At 45.8% G+C, this 24,539-nt stretch overlaps 1 protein-coding gene across 3 annotated transcripts in view; it reads right to left on the bottom strand.

The window, feature by feature from the left end:
* Window positions 1–552: 552 nt before the first annotated feature.
* SEC16B (SEC16 homolog B, endoplasmic reticulum export factor) overlaps window positions 553–24,539 on the bottom strand; it is a 73,596-nt gene continuing 49,609 nt past the window's right edge. The window contains exons 14-27 of one of the 3 annotated variants that reach the window (XM_064276600.1): window positions 19,384–19,501; window positions 17,637–17,748; window positions 14,782–14,887; window positions 12,599–12,739; window positions 11,316–11,438; window positions 10,399–10,471; window positions 7,801–8,100; window positions 6,581–6,648; window positions 3,418–3,573; window positions 3,046–3,144; window positions 2,521–2,629; window positions 2,313–2,392; window positions 1,382–1,480; window positions 553–736 (exon numbers count right to left, since the gene is read on the bottom strand). In XM_064276600.1, coding sequence (XP_064132670.1) covers window positions 668–736; window positions 1,382–1,480; window positions 2,313–2,392; window positions 2,521–2,629; window positions 3,046–3,144; window positions 3,418–3,573; window positions 6,581–6,648; window positions 7,801–8,100; window positions 10,399–10,471; window positions 11,316–11,438; window positions 12,599–12,739; window positions 14,782–14,887; window positions 17,637–17,748; window positions 19,384–19,501 — 1,653 coding nt within the window. In that variant the 3' untranslated portion in view covers window positions 553–667. Of the gene's footprint in view, window positions 737–1,381; window positions 1,481–2,312; window positions 2,393–2,520; window positions 2,630–3,045; window positions 3,145–3,417; window positions 3,574–6,580; window positions 6,649–7,800; window positions 8,101–10,398; window positions 10,472–11,315; window positions 11,439–12,598; window positions 12,765–14,781; window positions 14,888–17,636; window positions 17,749–19,383; window positions 19,502–24,539 lie in introns of those variants that run through there. The other 2 variants (XM_064276601.1, XM_064276602.1) reach the window with 2 other exon arrangements.

Below are 24,539 nucleotides of genomic sequence, written 5' to 3'. Positions count from 1 at the left end.
AGAGGAAGACCCTCAACAAGGTGGATTGACACAGTGGCTGCAACAATGAGCTCAAGCATAACAACGATTGTAAGGATGGCGCAGGACCGGGGAGTGTTTCGTTCTGTTGTGCACAGGGTCACTATGAGTCGGAACTAACTCGACGGCACCTAACAACAACAACAACAACAACAACTTTCCTGAGAAAACCCTGGTGGCGTAGTGGTTAAGTGCTATGGCTGCTAACCAAAGCGTCGGCAGTTTGAATCCACCAGGCGCTCCTTGGAAACTCTATGGGGCAGTTCTACTCTGTCCTATAGGGTCGCTATGAGTCGGAATCGACTCGACGGCACTGGGTTTGGTTCTTTTGGTTTTGTAACTTTCCTGAGGATATCAAGCCATCATCCTAAGCGCTGTGTCCATGGCATTCTGCACACTTCCAGTCTGCTATTATATCCAGCTTTTCCATTTGGCAAAATGCCCATAGTTCTGAAGCTCATCTTAAGAGATGGGACTGAACTCTGTCTTGGAAGACCCTGTCTCCTTGCCTTCTAAGTGCTCGGTGGAGGCACAGGCTAGCACAGCCCTCTTGTGGGCCAGCATATGGCAGGGAGACTGGGAGACTGAGAAAATGAGAGCAACTTGAAAGTTGACGAGGAGACGAGCCCGGAACAAGCGGGTATTCTCATCATGGCTGGATTGGATAGCGGCGCTGAGCTAGGCGATTTGGCTGATTCAGGCTAGTAGCCACGGAGAGCTGAAAGAGAAGGCACAAACATCCCACGAGATTATGGGCTGACTAGTTAAACTGAGCTAGTGCACCCAAAGAGCCTAGAACACTTCCTCTGCAGTTGGCTTACAATGGTTGTGTTCTAATTATTCACCTTCACCCTACACCTTCACCTTTCAAATATGGTGAAAAGGAACCAGGTTTTATAAATTAAAAAAAAAAAATAGAAGAGGCCAAATGACACATTGAAAGAGATAAGTCTGTTCCAGGTTACCGAGTGAGCAAGGAACTTAGCTTCTCTCAGGGTTCACAATGATACCGTCACCTCCAGGAGGCAGTGGTGGTGCACCCACACCACTGATACCAGCACCAACTGTGTCTCTCAAGAGTCTCAAGACCTATGAAAGGTCAAGAGCAAAATTAGGAATACCTACGTTTATTGAACATTGTCTTCATGCCAGGCCCTTCATGGACATTATGTCATTTGATCCTTACAACTACCCTCTGAGGTCACTACCACTAACCCTATTTTACAGATGAAGAAACTCAGACTGAGAGAGGTCAAGTAATTGTTCAATAACTCATATATAGTAAGTGGTAACCCAGGATTATAAACTCAGCCCTCCTCATCCAAAGCCTGTGCTCCTAACCCCTCCACCTCAAGTTTCTTACCTGAGGAACCTGAGATGGATTGTAGAGAGGAACAGCCCCTTTCAAGGAGGGAGGAGGGAGCAGACCACCAGGGTTGAAGCAGAGCTCAGAGGAAACACCCTGCGATGAAAAAATAACAGAAAATTACATCCATCGATAAAATCAGCTTCCCAGATTCCAGAATGCTGAGGCCTTCCCTGAGCAATCACTTTGCTCATGAGAGACAGATAGGGAGGGTTTCTTGACAGAACTCAGGGAATCTCAAGCAAACAAACATGGTTAAAGCGGGTACAACCAACACCTGGGGCTGAAGTGGCAATGCAGAGTCTCACATGCTACCAACATGGAGTGAGTACAAATAAAAAAAACATAAAGCATCATACTGATATCATCATAAAAAGTAGTAACACATTTTTTGAAAGGCCTAAAACACCACACAAGTTCTCTAACCAGACCACGAGAAATAAAAATGTTTTCTTGGCAATAGGCATAAAATCCGTATGAGTGTACACAGCCCATCAAGAATTTCTTACAGCCTTTACTAAGGATGAAGGTCCCTGGGTGGCACAGTTTGTGCTCGACTGTTAATCTAAAGGTTGGCAATCTGAATCCACCCAGTGGTGCCACAGAAGAAAGGTCTGGCAACCTAGTTCCATAAAGACTACAGCCAAGAAAATCCTATGGAGCAGCTCTACTCTGTAACACATGAATTGGAATCCACTCAACAGCAATGGGTTTGGGTTTTTGTTTTGTTTTGTTTTGGAAAATACATGGGTGAATTCTTGCTTCTACTGGGACAGAAAAAGAGGTGGTTCTCCAGGCTTCCCCTAAGGAAGTATTTCCCATTAATCAGTCCTTTACAGGTAGCACCTTCAGCCCATGCTGAAAGTTCAGTCCTCATACACACCAGGCACCTGGTGGGGTTGTAGGCTTGAGCCCGTGGGCTGCTCACCTGAGGTCCCTGCACACCTCCAATCCTGGTGCCCTCAGCATTTCCCCTGCTGGACATGGATCCTTGGGCTTCACCACCACCTAGAAAGCAATGTAGCTGTTTCCTTTGCTGGGGACTGAGAGGTCCCCATGCCCAGAAGTCACCGCCACGCTCCCTGGAGTGCTGAGAGGCCCACAGGCAGCCCAGGAGGACAGGAGGCGGGCAGTACCTGTGCTCTGGGAGAAGGTGCTGGTGCCCGGCAGAGGCTGGGGTCCAAGGGGTGGAGTCAGGGAGAGGCTGGGGCCACCCTGGGTGGGAGAAGATGCTCTGGGGGTCTCCTGCAAAGGGAAGAGTTTGGATTTAGAATGCTTCGTGGAAAAAGAAAGAAGCATTGGTGGCTAAGAACTCAGGCCAGCCTGCTTGCATTTCTGTGGCCCCCACCATAGTGCCTAAACCTGCTGCTCTCCCCCAAACTACCACTTTCCTTGTGCTGCTTATTTGCTCAGTCATCCAGATTAGCTCCCTGCTGCCGGCCCTCTAAAGTTAAAATTCTCTATCCTAACTTACAAAGCCTCTCATAATCTGTCTTTGCCCTTGCTGGACCAATTTATTTCCCAAAAGCTCCCATGGCAAAACTTCTGTTTCCTTCAGACTGGGGCAGGGTTGGGGGCCTCCAAGGTGCTGAGGAAATTTCTTCTGAAAGAAAGGCCCACAGAAGGGGGAGCGTCCTGCCCCCGGAGCCCCCAGAGGTTACCTCAGAGTCTGGACTGTCCGACGAGTCTTCGTCTCCAGAGGAGGACACGGTGGTGGTGGGCTTTGATCGAAACCAGCTGAACCATCGGAATCCTGAGCTCTAGAAGGGGAAGGAGAATTTTCATTCCTCTAGGTTTGCCCCTCTCTGATGAACAAGAGATTAACCCACCCCCCAAGGTGACAGTGGTGAGAAAGGGAGGGGACACAACCAAAGGCCAAATTCCTGTCTCTGCTCCACTGGGGAAGGGAAGGAGAGGGGAAGGCTGGGGAGGGGAAGATGGGAAGGGAAAAAGGGGATGAGAAGGGAAGGAAAGAAACAATGGGAAAAGGGAAGGGAAGGGAATAAGGAGACGGGAGGAACGATTCCCTCCACCTTTGCGTTCTCTTTCACATCTAGCTTTTCTCGCTGTGCGTTCTTTTGGAGAGATTTTTTATCTGCCTCGTCAGAGGACTCTTTCTCATCCTCCTTGATGGAAACGGTGGAGCTTTCAGAAGTAGTTCGTGCCCTGGGAACCAGTGGAGCCTGGAACTGAAGAAAAGAGCTAACACTGGTACAGCCCCTGACAGGTTACAAAAGTGCATTGACATACACTCGCTCACGTGACCCGCTGAATCAATCAGTGAGACAGTCTGATGAGATTACATCTTACCGAAGAGGAAGTAAGGCTCAGATGTGAAAAATGATTTGCTGAAGGTCCCAAGACAAAGCCAGAGCCCAAACCCAGTTCTCATACTATCCCTAATCCTCTGGAGTTTTGTCTGCTGTGCTACGTCTCCAGAAAACATAAAGTTTCCAGAATTATGCTGAGCCTGGAGCAGCGGGAATGGAACACTACTGCTACAGATTAAAAGGGTCAGGGAACACCCCCACAGGGACCCAAAAACCCAATATAGACGGACAATGTACGAACTAATGGATCAACTTCATCTTAGAGCTCAAGACTGAATAGACTTGCTCAAAATCAACTGTGAGTGTGTGCATCAGGGAGTGTAAAACATGCTGATCCTCTTTATATTTATAGTCAAGGAAAGCATAATTTGTACAACCTTTGGAAAATACTTCAGTAATATACAGAAGAAGGCTTTTTAAAAAAATTCTAATTAGTATAGTATTTACTATGTGCCGGCCACCGTTCTAGGAGCCCTGGTGGCACAGTGGTAAAAGTGCTTAGCTGCCAACCAAAAGGTTGACAGTTCTAACCTACCAGCTGCTCCATGGAAGAAAGACATGGCAGTCTGCTTCTGTAAATACTTACAGACTTGGAAACCCTATGGGGCAGTTCTGCTCTGTCCTACAGGGTCACTATGAGTCAGAACCGATTTGAAGGCAGTGGGCTTGGTTTATTTTTGGAGGCACTGTTCTAAGTAGTTTATATATGGTAATTCATTTAATCCTCATAACAGTCCTATAATCTAAGTGCTATTTTTATCATCAAGGGTGATGGAAACATTAGCGCTCAGCTACAAGTCTAAAGGTTGGAGGTTCCAACTCATCCAGTGGCACTGCGCAAGCAAGGCCAGCAAGAAAATCCTATCGAGCAGTTCTTCTCTGTAATACATGAAGTCACCTGAGTCAGATCTGACTCGACAGCAAAAAGGTTTGGATTTGGTTTTATTATCATCTCATTTTACATATGAGAACACTTAAGTCACAGAAAGGTTAAGCACCCTGTCTAAGATCACACAGCTAGTAAATGGCAGAGCTAGGATTCAAACCTAGGCAGTCTGGCTTTCCTCCTAGGAATTTCTTCTAATTAAGTAATTCGAGACACAGGCAATGGTTAATATACTAGGATGCCCATTGCTGTGTTTTATACATTAGTGAAAGAAGCAAAGAGAGAAAGGAAGGAAGTGGGGAGGGAGGGAGAAGGAAAGAAGAAACAAGAAAAAGGAAGGAAGAAGATGGGGAAGAGAGAAGGAAGGAAGAAGAAAAAGAAAGAAGGAAAGAGGAAGAAAGACAAGGAAAAGGGAAGTGAAATACTCTAATCTCTGACAAGGTAGGTCCTTACCATGGCCTACAAGGCCCTCCATAATCTGGCCTCTTTGCTACTCTCTGGCTGACCTTGTTTCTTAGCACTCTCTCCGATTGCTCCCCACTTTCTCAATAAACGGATTCCCTTGCTCATCCTTGGTTACAAATTCCTATTTCAGGGCCTTTTTTCTTGCTCCTCCCTCTGCCCAGAACACTTGTTTCCCAGATACTTCCAAGGATCACCTCCATGCTTGTTCTCATCTCTGCTCAAAGACCTTCTCTGAGAGACCTTCCCTGACCAGCCTATCTAAAGTAAAATCCCCTGTGTGTATATTTGTTTATTTCCTGTCACCTCCACCAGATGTAAGCACCATGAGGGGATGCTTTACCTGGCTCGTTGACATGTTCCCCGTCCGCTGTAACAGTGTCTAAACCAAAAACCAAACCTGTTGCCGCCGAGCCGATTCCGACTCATAGCGACCCTGTAGGACTGAGTAGAACTGCCCCGTACTGTTTCCAAGGAGCAGCTGGTGGATTCGAACTGCCAACCTTTTGGTTAACAGCTGACCTCTTAACCACTGCACGCCAGGGCTCCAGCAGTGTCTAGAACTCAATAAATATTTGTGAATGAATGATGTTAGTTTGATTCAATGGATTGTGTCAAACCAATATTAAAAATCTTATTTATGAATAACATAAAAAATTTCATTATATAAGGTTAAGAAACAAATAGGAAATAAAGTTTATACACAATGATCTTAATCACTTAACTATATATACACACAAATATGTACATATGGAAAAAATACTGGAAGAAAGGAATCAAAATACTTGACTGGGATTAACAGTGATATTTGTTTGATTCTTTATATAACACTTCTCTTTATTTTCCAAGTTTTTTATAGCAGTAATGTACTACATTTTTTGTTGGAGAAAAAAAAAAAAAAAGTAAAGGAATAAAAGTTTTACAAGGCCTGTAGCGTAGCCCCGTGACTACCTGAGAAAATTGCATGCTGCAGCCTTCCAACCAGGAAAAGCTGGAGAACAGAAGCTGCTGCCCACCACTGCGGGGAGAAGTGCATTGATGCAACAACTAGACAGAATGATTAACCAGACCTGGTCACCCCCAGAACCTTACAGCCTAACCGAGGAGCTATCACAGATGCCACAGATCCTTCTTGAAAATAAAGGAAGGTAAAAATTTAAATGAAATAAATCTCCGGAGTCTTCCCATGACAGGAAGAGGACAGTGAGCATTTGGTGTTGCAGAAGGAAGGGAAGGACGTCAGAAGGAACAGAGATCTGAGAGCAAAGCAAACCAAGAACAGCTCTGCTGCCCCTTCCCCCACTGACACAGGGTGGTGGGACTAAGCATTAACAAGCACACAGCCCCCTCCCCCGACACCCAGGATGTGCACGGAGAGAAACGAGCAGAACCACAAGGTGGAAAGAGAGCTGGTGCAATGCTGAGCAAGGGGTTTGCATGTGGCTAAGAAACTCAGGTGATGGTAAAAGCCAGAAGCATTGGGGTGGCATCAGCATCTTGTAATGCTTTGTCTTTCACCTGTGGTTTGGAAGTGTCCTTTTGACCATCGGGGTCCTGAAAGGGTTCATGACACACGTAGTTCTCTCCTGTGCACAAAACAAAACCAAACACAGCAATTTGAAGTTGTACTTCTTCCACTCACCTTGAAGAAGGGTGATGGGGACCTAGTAGGATTTCCTAACCATAGCTGGAGTTCAAAGCTCATGACCTGAAGGGGATGAAAAACAAAGCAAAACAAAACCCATTGCCATCGAGTTGATTTCGACTCATAGTGACCCTATAAGACAGGGTAGAACTGCCCCATAGAGTTTCCAAGGAGCACCTGGTGGATTTGAACTGGTGACCCTTTGGTTAGCAGCTGTAGCACTTAAGCACCATGCCACCAGGGTTTCCAAGGGGCTCCCAGTGAGTGAGAATTCAGCTTGCATGGTTCCTCTCAGTTCCAGCCACTCCCAAGACACTCCTCACCCCAACCGGACGGGGCCTCACCTTAGAAGGTCTCTGATCTAACCCTTCTGTTTGGTTTCCAGTACTTCCCAGGCATCTCTCAGCCCTGTGGTCTCATGGCTGATGGGCCTGGGGAAACTCAGAACTAGGACAGAATCCCAGCCTCTGACAACAATCCATGACAGTAACCTCTTGGATGCAGGATGACTTTGAAAAAAGAACTTTCCTACACTACAGTGCATTTCCTGAAAATTTTCAGGAAAGACTAATTGCTTAAAAAGGACATCATGTTTGACAAAGCAGAGGGTCAGTGAAACCATGGGAAAGTCTCCATAAGATGCAAAATGGACTCAAACATAGCAACAATTGTGAGGATGGCGCAGAACAAGGCAGTGTTTTGTTTTGTTATATATAAGGCCCCCATGAGTGGGAGCTGATTGGTCAGCAACTAATAACAACACTATGCATGCAAGGCACAGGTGGCATTTTCCCCACCCTCCAGCCTCTCCTAGAAACTCTGTCATTCGAGGGGAAGGGCAGCAGTGGCTGCTGTTTGTTTGCCATGCTCATCCCAGTAGAGACTGGCCACTCCCATAGACTAGACTTTAAGAGAGCAACCTTCTAATGTCCACAAAGTACCAGCACAGTGGCTGATGTATAGCAGGTCCTCAATAATGTGCACACCCTCCCCCCACCACCATTCATGTCTTGACCAGCTCCAACCCTACATCCTCTGAATGGTCCCTGTACCTCCATCACTCGAGGCTTCCAGCCCACCCAGCATGTCTTACCAAAGAGTGGGTGTGCCTGCAGGGCTTCCTCTCGGGCCCTTGCTCCAGGAGCTGCTGTCACTGCCATGCTGCTGCCAGTCCCTGGTAGATGGGTCTCAGGAACCGAGCACAGAGGCACTGGTGGCCCTGTCTGCCCTGCACCTCCTCCCACTGGGTGGGAGCCCAGCTGCAGGGGAAAGGGCTGTTGCGAGCTGGGCTGACTTGGGCCTGTCTGCTCAGGCATTGGCCATGGGGCTGAGCAGTACCCAAGGAGCTCTGAGTAGCCTTGATGTCTTGAAAGATCCTGGTAGAAAGGATTTTCTAAAGACAAAGGATGAAGAGGAAGAATGGAGACCTGAAATGTGGCATCTGCATAGACACAAAGAACATTCCTGCCCATGTCCATTTTGCAAAGCAGTCATAAGGATGGGCCAGGTGATGTGGCTTCCACTAACGTGATGACAAGTAAATCACAGCAGTGATCACAGAACTTCTCACTGTTCGTCACTTACTATTTACAAAACATCTCCCTCACTGCCTTCTGTGATTCCTGAGCCTTAAACCAGCGGGCTGGGAATACAGATATTACAAACCCATCTAACACCACACCTATTTTCAATAAACTCTGTCTCCTCTAAGGATTTCCAAAGTGACTTGGGTATTTGAAACTTATAAAGTTTCCAGTTACAAGTCCAAGTCAGACTACAGAAATGACAGCTCTGCTTTCAAAGAATCAGAGTGTGTTTGCCCTGGAAGGGACCTTAAACAAAAAAAAATTTTTTTTTTTTCTTTTTGGTGGTCATTAATTCTGGCTCCGCCATTTTGTTGATAAGATATACGAAGGTAGGAAGGCCTTTGGTAGTGCAAACGGTTAACACACTGGCCTGCTAGCAAAAAGGCTGGAGGTTCGAGTCCATCCACAGGTACCTTGGAAGAAAAGCCTGGAGATCTACTTCCAAAAAATCAACCACTGAAAACCCTATGGAGCATAGTTCTACTCTGACATACATAGGGTCACCATGAGTTGGAGTCGACTCACAAGGTGGAAGATTAGCCCAAGGTCGTAGGGCTTGTGCGGCGGCTGTCCCACCTACTCAGTCGGGTAGTAGGAGACACGTCTGTTAGGAAACAGCCATCTGGAGACAGCCCAGCCTGCCATCCTCCACTCCCTAATCTTTGCAGATCCTGAGACACAGCGACAAAGCTGAGAAACAGGACCCAGGGCATGCCCTTCCTTCCTGTCCCCATGCTCATCCCTGAGGAAAGTCCAAAAGGCCAGAAAACGTTTGGAAGGGAAGAGATGAGGACCTGTACCCAATTTGACCATGAGTGTGACTTGGGGAAAGTGTATGGAGTTAATTGGGGATAATACTACCAGACAGATCCACCAGTCAGAGGCATACTGAGGGGAAAGTAGAAGTGTAATGAAGATACTTTTAAACCACATTTACTTCACACGTATGTTACAAGTGACAGCTCAAAAATCTTAAGAGCTTCCTATATCCCCAGTGGGGCCAGTGGTGGTTCTGCCTTCCAGGCGGAAGACCCAGGTTGGAGTCCCAGCGAGTGTACTCCACGAGCAGCCACCACCCATCTGTCAGTGGGGGGTTGCATATTGCTATGATGGTTTCAGCAGTTTCAGTGGAGCTTCCAGACTAAAACAAACTAGGATGAAAGGCCTGGAGATCTACTCCTGAAAGTTAGCCAGTGAAACCCCTATGGATCACAACAGTCCAATCCCCAACCAATCATGAGGATGGCGCGGGACCAGGCAGTGTTTAGTTCCATTGTGCACGGGGTCACTGTGAGTCAAGGGCCGACTCCACAGCAGCGAACAACAACAATTATGTCCCCAACACTCACATAAAATACAGATAACTCACATCCCTGACAAGAAACTTATCTAGTTGGGGAGAAGCTACTAATATGGGTGAAGCAATTAGATAACAATACCATACAGTATTTAAAACCTAAATGGTGAAGCAAAAACTATAATAATGTGGAAACTTAGAACCATCCAGACATGTGGACTGCGCTCTGTGGAGGAGGTGGGTCTCGGCCTTGCCTGGAAGAAGGGTCAGATTTCCACAGGCATACGGAAGAGCAAGGAACGTACTCTGGGAATGTGGGGCAAAGTGTTTTTGGAAATTATTTTGTCAACCAGAAATGACCATAATCAGTTTAGATCAGCCCCAGGGGCTTCCACCTACAAACCTCACTTAACTAGTATTTTCCAAACCCACATGCTCTTGAGATTTCATCAGAGTAAAACCAAGAACACTTGCACCTATTACAAATGAAAGAAAGGACACGGGGCCCAATCAAACTTGTCCCACCTCAAGAGGACCCTCCTTTGCTGAAATCACAACTTTCCAGAACCTCTCCCTTTTTCCTCAAAGCCAATTATAAAAGAAAACAGCTATCTCTCTCAAACTGAAGTCCTTGTACCTCCTCTTGAGTGCCAGGCTCCCTTGCTGTAGCAATTTGGTTTACTCTTAAATAAAATCTGTGTTAAATTTGTAGAACTCGACTCCCGAATCTGTCATTTAACAGTTGTATCTTGTATGATCAGATCCTGGAAGTCAGCTATTTATTTGTTCTCTTCATCAGCGTGGGTACCTGTTGTTCCTCTGGCTCCCGGAATATCTGAGTGAGCAGAATGCGGATCACCAATGTCCTCTGCTACCTTCTGCTGTTCAAAAATTAAGTAAAATCCTTTTAAGTACCACAGAGTAAAACAAGAACGGAAAACAAGGTAGTTTAAAATTAGGTCAAAAGGATACTTCCAGGGGAAATATCAAGCTAATCAAGCCTCAGTTGAAAGCTCAGGGGCCTTGTGGGTCACATGGGCAGGGAGCAAGGTCTCCACCATCTTGTCTCCCAGCTGTGCTTGGTGGAGACAGAGGCAGCCTGGAGACCACGACATCTGTCCTCCCCCGAAGGAAGGGGCAGTGAGAGGAACTGAACTGTGGGCTTCAGAGCATGCAGGAGATGAGGGTAGGAAGGACCTTGCATACTTTCAAAAATCCACCTTGTCCTTTCTTCAGAACAGAGTGGGAGAACAAAAATGGAGGGGGCCCCATCCCAATTACTGTTCCAGTTACTACCAGCAGCTCCTGCAATTGTCAGAACAAAAAGGAAAGGCCCGGAAATCTTTGAAGCAATTGCCCTACATTACATGAAAGTGACACAGGTTCACTGTGATCCACTGTTCCTAACAGAGATGTGGAGGCTTTGATGGTCATGAAACATGTTTTCTGGGGCCTCAGAGAAGGATGGCGGGTGGGAGATTTGGGGGAAAACCTACTGTCGCATGAGCAGATAGCACTGCACAGGCAAGAGGCACAGCCAGGAGCTCTGACCCCCACCCTTTCCCAGGACAGACTGCACTTGGTGGGCGATGGGAGATACCACAGCCTGACTATGGAGCATATGTGTGCAGGAAGGGGGCTTGCTGTTGTCAATGCCTACTCTGTGACTAGGGGAGGAAAGAGGAGGGACACAAAGGGCCCACCCCACCAACCTCTGGCCCCCACCTCATTCACTCCCAGCTCCTTGTGCTGCCTCCGAAGTTGCACCAGCCAATCTGGCTCTAGGTCTCTGTCTCCACAGCGACTTTCCAACACCAGAGGATCCGACAGCTTCAGTTTTTCTGCTAGCTGTGCCAGGTTTCCAAACAGGGTAGGGACAGAAAGGCAGAAAAGAAAAGGAAGAGAGAGAGACGAACATGGAAAAACAATGGGGAAAGAAGAAGTAAGGGCAAAGGAAAAAAGAGAGCTTTAACTCACATATAAATGAAAATTTTAAAGAACAATTGAGAAACAGCAAACTCAGGAGATTGCCTCATAAAACTGCAACATAAATAAACAATTAACCCATCTTGGTGTCAGATACTAAACCAAAGAGGAGAAACTCTTACTGGGCTGGTCTTTCTCTGCAAAGCTATCTGCTCTACAGCCGCGCTGCTCAAACTTCAGGGTGCACGGGAATCACCTTGGGTCTGGTTAACTGTGCACGCTAGTTCAGTAGTTCTGGGGGGGCGGCCTGAGGCTTTGCATTTGTAGCAAGCACCCAGGTCATGCCGATGCTGCTGGTCCAGGAACTACATTAAGTAGTAACGTAGTTAATTGGCATTAAGTCCCCAAACTTTCCTCCTCCTCCATTCTGGGTCCCCGAGCTCCATGCAACCATCCTCCAAAGTACGGAGGCTTCGAGCCACAGATTTTATTGGTTACGGAATCCAACACTTGGGTCTCGTCTAAAAACAAAACAAATATTGAGAGTAGGCTGCTTTCTATGCTTTCCAGCTAATGAATGGATTTTTCTTAAATTAACTGGAACAGCTCTCGGTCTGATTGTTGTTTTCTTCCCCAGAAACTACAGGTTAATTTTTTTTTTCCAATGTGTCCCACATGTAATAAAATATTCGACAGACCTAAAAACATTTTAATATGGATCATTTCCTGTTTTAATCATCAATATATATTTTCTGAGCACAGCTTTTGCAATTAGAGCCGTTCACAGCAGCATGCGGTTTTACAGGCAGGCGCAAGAATGAATTTCTCACATAGCACATGCTTGGTCTCCAGTTCCCCAATCTCCCCCTCCTGCACCCCCTCCCCTCAGTATCCTTCTTTGTTCAATGTGCGGGGCTTCTGCTTATCACATCTGGGCATGCATATGTGGTCAAAGACAGCCGTGGGCGCCAATTTTACAACACGTTCAAAGAAGAGGAAATGCAGAGTCTACGCTGCTTTACAGTGGCTTTCTCTGAACATGGAAGATAAAACACCTGCAGAGAACCCTTTGAGAAGCTCACCTTGATGAGTTCCGCTAATAACACAGGGTGACTGTACTCTTCCTGGCTAAGGAGGGCCACACCAATGGCTTCACAGTAATGCAAGGCCTGGGACGTGAGGCCGTAATCTGCCAGACGGGAAGCATAAAGGAGTTTATATACCTGTGAAGAGGAACAGGGCCAATGACTGGTCCATCCAGGCAGGGAAAGAGAGAGAGAGAAAAATGTAGATCAGACTTCTTGGAAGTCAGCTGACTGCCAGCTTCCGCCACTCTGACATCCAAGTATCAATGAGGGCCTATGCCACTGGGGGCATTTTATACTTGCATGGGCACAATTTCAAATTCAGCCTGCAGTTGAATAGAGAAAGGGATGGAAACACATCGGCTCAGCCTTCCTAGAGCCTGGCCACCACGGAAATGCATTCCATCTCTGGAGCGCCTGATGGATGTGTGGTGTGGGACTGGGCACCAGGACCAGAGAAAGGAGTAAAAGATAGCTCCTGGTGCAAGAGGCTGGAAACCCAATGGAATCCAGAGTACAGGCAAACTCAGGTAAACTTTCACAGAGCAAGAGGGACAGGGTAGGATCAAGGATGAGGTCTGTGGAGTCAGACAGGCCCAAGTTCAAATCCCAGTTCCACGCTGTGGCTCAGTTTCCTCATTATAATATGGTGATAATAATACTGCCTGTCTACTTGGCCATTGTGAATATTAAATGAGATAATTCATGTATTTATAATAAACAGTGTACATGAGACTGAGCCATTATCACGTAACCCTTCTAAGCCTCAGTTTCCTCATTCGTAATAGGGGTAATAATGCCTACCTCACATGATTAGAAATAATACACAGAAAGCATGATAGCACAATGCCAGACATGTAGTACACGTTCAACAAAACCAGCTAATATTCCTACTGCCAGCCCAAAACAGAACCAAAATAAAGGGGAGGTGGGATGAATGAAGAAAGATGTTGGCCCTAGAGACCAAAGTGCCTGCACTCAAGAGAAGCTCAGGAGCCAAAGCTTTGCTGGAGAAGGTGGGTCTTTAGTAAACTCTTAAAAAAGAGATACTACTATTTGAGTTATTTCCCTATATACAGTAGTTCCTTCATATTAAAGTTTTCATTCTATGTTTTGCATTATGTTTTTATGTGTGTGTTGTTGTTTTGCTGAACATATACACCAGGCACTAAGGGAGATAAAAATATTCATTAGAACAGGTCTCTGCCCCAAAGAAGATCATTCAGATAGGAAGGTACCTGGACATGAAAATAATAATAATAAAGAGCAATATGAGTTAAATGCTTAATGGGGGTCTAGTTCAAGAGCGTCCTGGAAGCCCAGCTGTGGGAGTCCCTTATCGTGGGGTAGAATAATTTGTATGCCAGCCACTGTTCTTACAAAAATTAACTAATTCAGTCCTCGTGCCAGTTCCATTACACAAGCACTACTATAACCCCATTTCACAGATGAGGCCACTGAGGGGTACTATTACAGTCACACCATCAAGAGTGGCTACAGAAGACTTCATGGAAGAGAGGGTGAAGGGGAATACGCACAGGATCTGGACATTAGGATGACATGACGCTGGTATTAGACTTGTTCTCTGCTCAACCATAAGGCATCAAGTTGAGAAGTTGAGAAGGAGGTTAGAACCTGCAATGCAGACATTACCTGCACAGAGGAGGCCCTGAGAAGAAGAAAGAAGTATGAGGCCCAAGGACAGGACACAGAAGAATTTCCAGAGTTAGAAGGAGTCCACAAGAACTTGGAGGAGAGAGTGAGGAACAGGGTGAGAGGCCCACTGTGTTGGCCACTGGTGTTCATACTCTTGGGCAGGATAGCTATGGAGGCTGAGGAAAGGGCAGGGCTGTTTGGAGAGAGAAGAACAGAAAGAGCAGCAGAGCAGGAGTAAGGAGCTGGACCCCAGGACTGCAGCACAATTTTTATGTGTCACAAAGAGGCAGGAGGCCACCAGCAGAGAAGCCTCTGCAAGATTTTGCTTTCATATCTTAAAATGTAGACCTTTCAGGGACATAAAAAGAACTTCTAAACCTCCCCATGCTTGAGCTGATGAGGAAAAGTTCAGTAGGCGATTTATCCCAGCACGATGTGGACAACAGCAAAGCTGAGAATTCAGCTGCCTGGCAGCTCACCAGCCAGGCACAGCTAAGATGGCGGCCTCATCTGGGTTCACTTACCTGAAAAGAAGGGATGAAGGACTTGGGGCGGCCCAGCATCTGGCAGTATTCGAAGATCTCTGTCCTCTGGATAGCCTCAGTCGTTGCAAATTTCAAAAACTCTTGGCTAAAACCAGAGAGACAACAATAAAAGAGAGTGAGGTCTGGGGAGAAAAATTAAAAACCCTAGAAGATGGCCAAAGACACGCTGCATGAGTTCATGGTAGAGTTTCTGTCCTGGGCTGATCCCTGGGCTGCCCCAGGAGAAGAAGGAGACTCTGGGCATCCAGTGGGAGTGTTCTGCCTCCTCTCCCCCTGCCTTCCTGAGGCTGGAGAAGGAACTCAACAAAACACTGCACCAAAGGCACTTGCAGGGTGGGGGGTCTCTGTTTTCTCAGTTAGAGGGTAACATAAGCTGGGCCTAAGCAGCCCAGCCTGCTCTCCATGCCAGCTCAGTGGGCACTGGGTCCTCCTCTTAAGTACCTTGAGAGTTAACCTTAGTGCCCTGAAGCCCAGAACATGCACTTATGAAAAGCCACCCCTAACCTGAGCAAAACCCAGCTTGGTGGACACTGGGTCCTCCTTTTAAACACACTGAGAACTTACCTTGTTGTTGTTATGTGCCATCAAGTTGATTCCAACTCATAGCAGCCTGTAGGATAGAGTAAAACTACCCCACAGGGTTTCCTAGGCTGTAATCTTTATGGGAGCAGATCACCAGGTCTTTTCTCTCACAAAGCTGCTGGTGGGTTCAAACTGCTGACCTTTCAGTTAGCAGCCAAGTGCTTAACCATTGTGAAACAAGGGCTCCTGAAACCTTAGTGCCCCTAAAGCCTGGAACCCGGGGAAAGCTACCCTTTATACAAAACCACAAAAAAGAGGGAGTGATTTGAGGCTCCAGGAATGCTGAAAAAGGAAGGCAAGGCAGATAATGGGGAGACCTGCTGAGCCAAAAATCAAATCACAATTCTTATGTTGGGTATTCATTCAGCCAAGCAGGAAGGGGACTGGGTGAATGTCATCAGAGGGAGCAACAAGAGTCCCCACAAAAGGGTTCTCCAAATCTCTCCCCTCAACGGCTTATCGTGATATTTGAAATCATGGTCACCAGGGTAATTTCTGGGTTAAAACTTTACCTCCAGAAATTTCCTCTTGAAGCACAACATAGCAGTGAAGACATATTAACCCATACACATTAATTGCCATACTGGCGTAGAGAGACTTCTTTGACAAGCACACGACGCACTACCAGAGAGTGTGGCCTGGAGAGAACAGGCTGTGAGGCAGGTACGGTCCTACGGTTGCAGGCAGTTTGGTACAACCGGTCAGCGTAAGAGTTTGCAGCCTGACTGCCTGGCTGTACTCGCTTAGACACCTTATTGAACCTCTCTGTGCTTTAGCTGCCCTCCTGTATGAAATAAAAATTAAGAATATACCTTCTTCACATGACAAATTTTGAATATTTAAAGAAAATACTACAAATAAAATGACTGGCATAACAAAACCAAAAAAAAAAAAAAAACAGCTGCTGTCAATTACAACTCATGGCGAATCCATGTGTGCAAAGTAGAACTATGCTCCATAGGGTTTTCAAGGCTGTCACCTTCCAGAAGCAGACCATCAGGCCTTTCTTCTGAGGGACCTCTGGGTTAGTAGTTAAGAGCTTCACCGTTTGTGCCATCCAGCGATTAGCATGACATACCAAGCCGAAATCAAACCCACTGCTATCAAGTCTGACTCATACAGACCCTATAAGACAGAGTAGAACTGTCCCATAGGGTTTCCAAGGCTCTAAATCTTTTCTTTCTCTCTCAGAGTGGCTGGTAAATTTGAACCATCGACCTTTTGGTTAGTAGCCACGCGCTTAACCACTCTGCCACCAGGGCTCCTGGCATAACATAAACCAAATCAAAACCAAACCCATTGCTATAAGTCAATTCCAACTCATAGCAACCCTGTGGGACAGAGTAGAACTGCTCCACAGGGTTTCCAATGAATGGCTGGTAGATTCGAACTGCCAACCATTTGATTAGCAGCCGAGCTCTTAACCGCTGTGCTACCAAGGCTCCTGGCATAACATAAGAGCTTAGTACACCTAAACTATTACAGTGAGTCCCGGAGAGAGACTCAAAACATGGAGGTTTGCTAGGGAGCAAAGTGGTCTGTTCATCCATTTATTCATTCCTTCAAGGCTTATTGGAAACCGTGGTGGCGTAGTGGTTAAGTGCTGCAGCTGCTAACCAAAGGGTTGGCAGTTCGAATCCACCAGGCGCTCTTTGGGAACTCCATGGGGCAGTTCTACTCTGTCCTATAGGGTCGCTATGAGTCGGAATCGACTCGACGGTACTGGTCAAGTCTTATTAAGGTCCTTCTGCGTGAAAAGCCTAATGCTATGGCCAACAGAGAATATGTGACTGGTGGGACTCTGAGTAGCTTGTGTACCAAGTCATTGTGGGCATGCTGGGGCCCCAGAGAGAGGCTATACAGAACCTTCTTCCACTTCCCAGTTTTGCAGGATAGGCCCTGAACAGGCCCAGGGCTGCCTAAGACTCCATGAGCACGCTCGCATTTTGTTTAATAGCAGTCTCTGGTCATGGAGCCAGGGCACCACACAGTGGCTAGGGTGGCACACTACAACCCAAAGACACCAGCTCTAAGCTTCCCAAGCCGGGCCTGTGGCCTGAGGCCCCCTGGTGGTGTCATGCGGCTTCCACCAAGTACCTCCTTGCCAGACCTGTGCAGAAAACAATCCTAGATGAAAGGACCAGCACTAGCTGAAATTCATACAATAATGTGAAAAATGAAGCCATGAAGCCAGCAAGGGCTAAAACAATCCCCTAGAAAACGTCCTTCCCGCTTCCCAGAAGATCACAAACCTGTGGCTGCTGCCCAGCAAGGCCAGATGGTCTGTCTTTACGGTGTAGTAGCCAAAGGGCACATGAGCCATGAGGTAGCAGAAGTGAGCAGCCTCCACGAGTCCCTTCCCAGCTGCCAGAGGAGAAAAGTAAGACCCAGTCACGGACCACATCCCATCGTGCCGGAGGGGAAAGGGGTAGAAAAGTGGATCCAGAGGGGAGAAGCCTCATGAGAAGAAATGAACTTCTTATAACACAGCTCACAGACACACACACATGCCTCCACTCCCTCCTACCAGCATTTCTGGCCTCATACGTTACATTTCAATTCACTCTAGCCAGAACAAGGCACTATTTCATGTTCCCCTTGATGAATTTTTTTTAATATTTTATTTTTGTTGTTGGGAATATGCACAGCAACGCATATACCAATTCAACAGTGTCTACATGTGCAATTCACTGATAATGATACATTGTTTGAGTTGTACAACCATTCTCATTCTCATCCTCTTTGAGTTGTTCCCCATGAACACAAATTCACTGTCCTCTAAGGTTGCTATTTAATCTTTCGAGTTGCTGTGTTACCTTGATTCCATGTAAATAGCCCTTAAAAAGAGCCTAATGCTCAAGGCAGACACTTTTTACTAGTTAAGCTAAACTAGCACTTGATTTTAAGAAGACTTCAGGGGATATTTTGTGGTTTAAGGTTTAAAGGTTATCTCAGGGCAATAGTTCCAGGAGTTCATCCAGCCTCCATGGCTCCAGAAAGTCTGGACTCCATGAGAATCTGAAATTCTGTCCTGCATCCTTTGATTAGAAATTTTCTAGCATTTTAGTCCTTCCTGAGGATAAGACATGATGGAGAGATACTTACACCTGAGAAATGGAAGGGGCAGTGGGAGTGGCAGCTCTTAAACTAGGTATCTGGGGGTGCTAATGCTCTCCCTGCTAAAAGCAAACAATAGGAGACTTTTCCTAGTGCTCATAAAAATCACATCAAATACCAAATTTTTCCCAATTTAAAAATGCTTTCACCAATATTTTCCATTACCTTGAAATTGAATTAATTCAAGTATGTAATGTACCAAGCATGGCGCCTGGCACTCAAAAAGAGCTGAAAAAATTTAAGTTCCCTTTCCACCAGTGTGCTGACTAACCAGCTATCTCACATGTAGATACTTTAACAGGACAGTATTTCACAAAGTTCCACAGACAGCACCATGATTTCTAGATGTTCTGCCCCTTGAACAAATGTGAGAACTATTGATGTGGAACATTCAATAGCCCCTCAATGTCTATAAGGCCACGTTCACAGAGATATGATAAAGAGAAAAGATGACACAATGACCCAGGGTAGTTCAGGCAAAAATAGAATTTCCTGTCTGATTGAGCTGGGTCACTGCTGGACTAACAGCAACAGTAGGCAAGGTGGCCCATGTGTTAACTCCATCGACAGGGAAATCTCACCCAGGGTAGAAAATAACTGCTGAGAAGCCTCCCCGAGTAGAACACCAGAGTCCCAGGGGCCTGGCCTGCATTGGCTCACAGCAGAAATTCTGGGAAGGAAAGAGGCAAGACAGATACTCCTTTTTCTGGGATTCTTTCCCCAAAACACTGAGACTCCAGAGTCAAGGGAAGGCCTGAGGCATAGACTCTGGCCCCACACAGAATCTAAGAATCTAGGAAAGCACGTTTAAAGCCTACCTGGAAATGCCCTGCAAGAGAGGAAGGAGCTGGAGAAGGAGAGTAGGACTTGGTTTCTGCTTACCCAAGGTGTCGCCCATGGTGATAATGGCACGCTGATGCAGCTCTGGGTCCCCAGCCTGATTCGACAGAATCACAGCCAAGTGAGGCCTCCAGTCTCCCCACTGCTTGTCCCCACAACACTGAAAAGCAGCAGAAAAGTAAAGATTTACTGAATAACGTAGGGTAACCAGAATGTGGAATCCCTGGATGTGCAAACAGTTAAGCACTTGACTACTAGCCGAACGATTGGTGATTTAAACCTACCTGTGGATGCCTCTGCTAACCAAAGCGTCGGCAGTTCGAATCCGCCAGGCGCTCCTTGGAAACTCTGTGGGGCAGTTTTACTCTGTCCTGTAGGATCGCTATGAGTCGGAATCAACTCGACGGCACTGGGTTTGGTTTTGGTTTTTGGTGGATGCCTCAGAAACCCTGGTGGTGTAGTGGTTAAGAGCTACAGCTGCTAACCAAAAGGTTGGCAGTTCAAATCCACCAGGCGCTTCTTGGAAATGCTATGGGGCAGTTTTACTCTGTCCTTTAGAGTCCCTATGAGTTGGAATTGACTCGACGGCAAAGGGGTGTTTTTTTGTTTTGTTTGTGGGTGCCTTGGAAGACAGGCCTGGTGATCTGCTTCCAAACCATCACTGTTACTGAAAACCCCGTGGTGCAGTTCTACTCTGCACACATGGGGTCGCGATGAGTCAGAATCAACTCAATGGCAACTAACAACAACAACAACCAGAATGTAGGCAAAGGATATTGTTGTCTATTTCCTGGTTTGGAGGAGTTCAAGGAATACCCATTATGCTACCTGTAACGCTGCCCTTCACTGATTTAGGGTTCTCTTTTAAAAAGACAAAACTCCTAGAAGGAAGGAAGGATGAATGCGTAAGTGGGTGGGCAGGTGGACAGACAGATGGATGGGCAGACGGACAGATGGCTAGAGGGACATACAGATTTAGGAAGATAGATAAATAAAATGACATTATTGGTCACTTACTAATTTTCAAATCTCTTCCTGGTGCTAAGAAGCTAGGGGGAAAAAAACTGGTGTTTCAGTAGGAGACAGATGATCAAACATCCTTGGCTCTTGAGCAGAAGAGATTATATTAGCCTGTCACAGAAGTCAGAGGAGCACTCGGTTCCTCAATACCTTACCAAATGGTTAATATGTTTTGGTTTTACAAAGCCCTTTCACACACATCATCTTAATTAATCTTTACAACAACCTAATGAAGTTTAATTCCTATCTTTGCTTTAGGAATGAGAAAACCATGCTAAGTAGTCCAGCCAAGACTCAATCCCATTCATCTTCCTCCTGGTGGCACTGCAGAGGCAGTAGAACTCCACCAGAGGGCAGCAGAGTACAAACAGAGCCGTGGAAATGGCAAAGAGCCCCACACAAGAGGTGCTTTCCCTACAAGCTGGCCCGGGGGGCATCCTTCTCCTGAATGAAAGGGAATTTCAGGGCAGGAAATATAGCTACCTGTGTGACCTTGAGTAAATCTCTTAGCGTCTTCAAACCTTTATTTCCTCATCTCTAAAATGGTGACCATGATTTCTACCTAACAAGGTATTGTTGAGAATAATGTGAGATAATTACGTAAAGCACGTAGCACACTGTTTGAGTGTTTGGATTTGGTTTGCACTTGGCAAATTACCCGTAGGTGTAAATACATACACACACACACACAGTGGGAAGCCCAGCAGAGAAGAGATGTGATGTGCAAACCAGTTTATCTTCCAATTTGTTATACAGAATGGGTAGAGCAGGACATTGACAGTAATAGCTAGATCTGGAGGTCAAAACTATTGACAATTATTTGGTCTTTGTAAATACCCCGGGGAACAAAAGATGTTTATCCAGCTCTATTTTACACTTCCTCCTTGTTAATCAGGGTGATGCAGTGTTGATGAGGAGGAAGATGTTAATACATTACAATGATGATAGAAGTTCTCATTTATGCAGCACTGGCCATAAACCATACCCTCTGCTAAGCATCTCCAACCAACAATCACATGTTCTAGGTACTATTATTATCCCCATTTTAACATATAAGCCACAAAAGAAGAAAAGACTTTGATAAAGAGGAAAAAAACTTGGAAGTCATTCTTCTGTTTCCTCCCAGGTGATTTTTTTAAAAATCACTGTAAAGCAGACCTACAGGGAGAGAGAGAGACAGAGCAACATTTACTAAGTAGCTTCAATGAACCAAGCATGGTGGTAGGTACGTTCACATATTCTCTTTCCTTGGATTTCCACAATAACTTTATTGGCTAGTGTCATGGATTGAGTTGTGTCCCCCAAAAATATGTGCCAACCCCGTTAGGCCATGATTCCCAGTATTGTATGGTTGTCCTTCATTTTGTGATTTTCCTGTGTGTTATAAATCCTCTCTGCCTGTGGTTAAAGAGGACTAGGGTGGGATGGAACACCCTTGCTCATGTCACATCCCTGATCAAATATAAAGGGAGTTTCCCTGGGGTGTGGCCTGTGCCACCTTTTATCTTACAAGAAGCAAAAGGAAAGGGAAGCAAGCAGAGAGTTGGGGACCTCATACCACCAAGAAAGAAGCACCAGGAGCAGAGCACATCCTTTGGACCCGGGGTTCCTGACAGAGAAGCTCCTAGTCCAGGGGAAGATCAATGAGAAGGACCTTCCTTCAGTGCTGACGGAAAGAGAAAGGCTTCCCCTGGAGCTGATGCCCTGAATTTGGACTTCTAGCCTACTGGACTGTGAGAGAACAAACTTCTCTTTGTTAAAGCCATCCACTTGTGATATTTCTGTTATAGCAGCACTAGATAACTAACACAGCTAGGTACCAAAATTCCCACACAGATGAAGAACTGAGGCTCTGTGAGATTAACTAGCAAGGCAAGTTCATGCGGCAATAAGGAGCAGGGTCTAGATAAAACCTGTGAGTAAATCCATGTCTGCGATTCCAGGAGCCCCAGTGATACAGCGATTAAGCTCTCAGCTGCTAACCAAAAGGTTGGCATTTGGAACCCATGAGCAGCTCCACAGGAGAAAGATGTGGTTGTCTGCTTCTGTAAAGATTTACAGCCTTGGAAACCTTATGAGGCAGTCTGACCTGCAGGATCTACTCTGTCCTATAGGGTCTCTATGAGTCAGAATCAACTCGACAACAACAGGTTTGGTTTTGGTTTTTGTGTGATTCCAGTTGCCATGCTCTTTCCACTACACCACACAGTACATGTAACAAAACCTAGCCTTGTTACTGAGATGCTACTGTGCCACCGGTATTTCAAATACCAGCAGGGTCACCCATGGTAGATAGGTTTTAGCAGAACTTCCAGGCTAAGAAGGACTAGGAAGAAAGGCCTGGCAATCTACTTCTGAAAATTAGCCAGTGAAAACTCTACAGATCACAACAAAATATTGTCTGGTATAGTGATAAAAGATGAGCCCCTTAGTTTGAAGGACGCTCAAAACACACAGTGACCACAACAATGGACATAAGCATGCCAACAATTGTGAAGATGGTGCAGGACCAAGCAATGTTTCATTCTGCTGTACATGGGAGCCGACTTGACAACAACAACAACAAGAAATTCCCAAGCTCTAAGCTCATATACTACATTGGCACATCCCCTCTGGCTCCTCAGTCTTCTTACCCACATGTATGGAAAATCCAGCTAACTTTACTTTTGCAGTGAGATCCAACGGACCGTAAGTTGATTAAATCATTTTGTGCCTTTAGTGCTTCGTGACACAATGCCATTTCAATGGAGCGCACAGGCATTCAGCTGACGTGTGAGGCGCACTCTGTGTTCCAATATAGACAGTCAGTTTTATGATGGGGCATTAAAGTTACCAATTTTGTTTTCTTTTCTCGGACTTATCCACAAGCAGTAAGAATGCAAAAGCAAAATGTGAAGTTTATTTTCATTAAAACTAGGCTTCAGCTAAAAGCCAAGCCTCAATACACAAGCAAGGGCTGCCAAAAGCAGTGGAGACTGAACAGAAGTGCACTCAGAAGGAAACAGAGAGGGGACACCTGAGAGAGAGGAGCCCCACTATCTCCACTGACTGGGGAAAGTAAAGGCTAGGTGGACTCACACAGAAAACGCTGGGTCATGAGGAAAAACTACCACACAGCCTGGAACATAGCCCTGACCCCTGCCCTATACAAACCTCCTATAAATAATCAGTCCAGGGAAGACTCAACTCCTTCAAAGGTACCTAACATAAAGCAGTATGCACAGAATCTGTTCAAATGTACTGTAAGATCAAAGAAGGAAAGTCACATGAAAACAACTAGAAGGGAGAGAGAATATTCACCAGAAAAATGTTACCACAGAACAAAGGAACAACGGTCACCAAACATTTCATCATGAATTTAAATAAAATGAAAAGTAGTGAAACAATTGTTTCTATGAAGCAAGAGCATAAAGCTGAGTTACAAGAGTTCAGGAAAGAGACGGTGGGCAACAGGAGGAGATAAATATGACCTGCAGTGCTCGGGAAAGAAGTGGGAGAAAAATCAAAGAAATAAAGGCGCAAATGGAAAGAGCACAAAAGTGAAGAGAAGAGACACTAATGAAAACACAGGAAGGGACAGGGAGGACAGAAACGAGAAAGGCAAAATAAAAAAATGAAGAACAGGAGAGCAGTGGCGTGCAGACCCCAAATTCTCATAAGACCTGACTTAATGGTCAGACTGAGACTGGAAGGACCCCAGTGGTCGTGGTCCCCAGACCTTCTGTTGGCCCAGGAAAGGAAGCATTCCCGAAGTCAACTCTTCAGATAGGGATCGGACTGGACAATGGGTTGGAGAGGGATGCTGGTGAGGAGTGAGCTCCTTGGATCAGGTAGACACTTGAGACTATGTTGGCATCTCCTGCCTGGAGGGGAGATGAGAGGGTGGAGGGGGTTAGAAGCTGGCGAAATGGACATGAAAAGGGAAAGTAGAGGGAGACAGTGGGCTGTCTCATTAGGGGGAGAGTAATTAGGAGTGTGTTTTTAGCAAGGTGTATATGGGTTTTTGTGTGAGAGACTGACTTGATTTGTAAACTTTCACTTAAAGCACAATAAAAATTATTTAAAAAAAAATGAACACACAAAAAAAATTTTTTAATGAAAGAGAAAATTATATATCTATAATTCCTATATATATATGCTTGCTATATATATATATGCTTGCTAACCAAAAGGTCAGC

Source organism: Loxodonta africana, chromosome 25 (genome assembly GCF_030014295.1).
Source record: "Loxodonta africana isolate mLoxAfr1 chromosome 25, mLoxAfr1.hap2, whole genome shotgun sequence".
Classification (NCBI taxonomy): Eukaryota; Metazoa; Chordata; class Mammalia; order Proboscidea; family Elephantidae; genus Loxodonta; species Loxodonta africana.
Note: the sequence above shows the minus strand (reverse complement) of the source record. Positions and strands in the feature narration are given on the sequence as shown.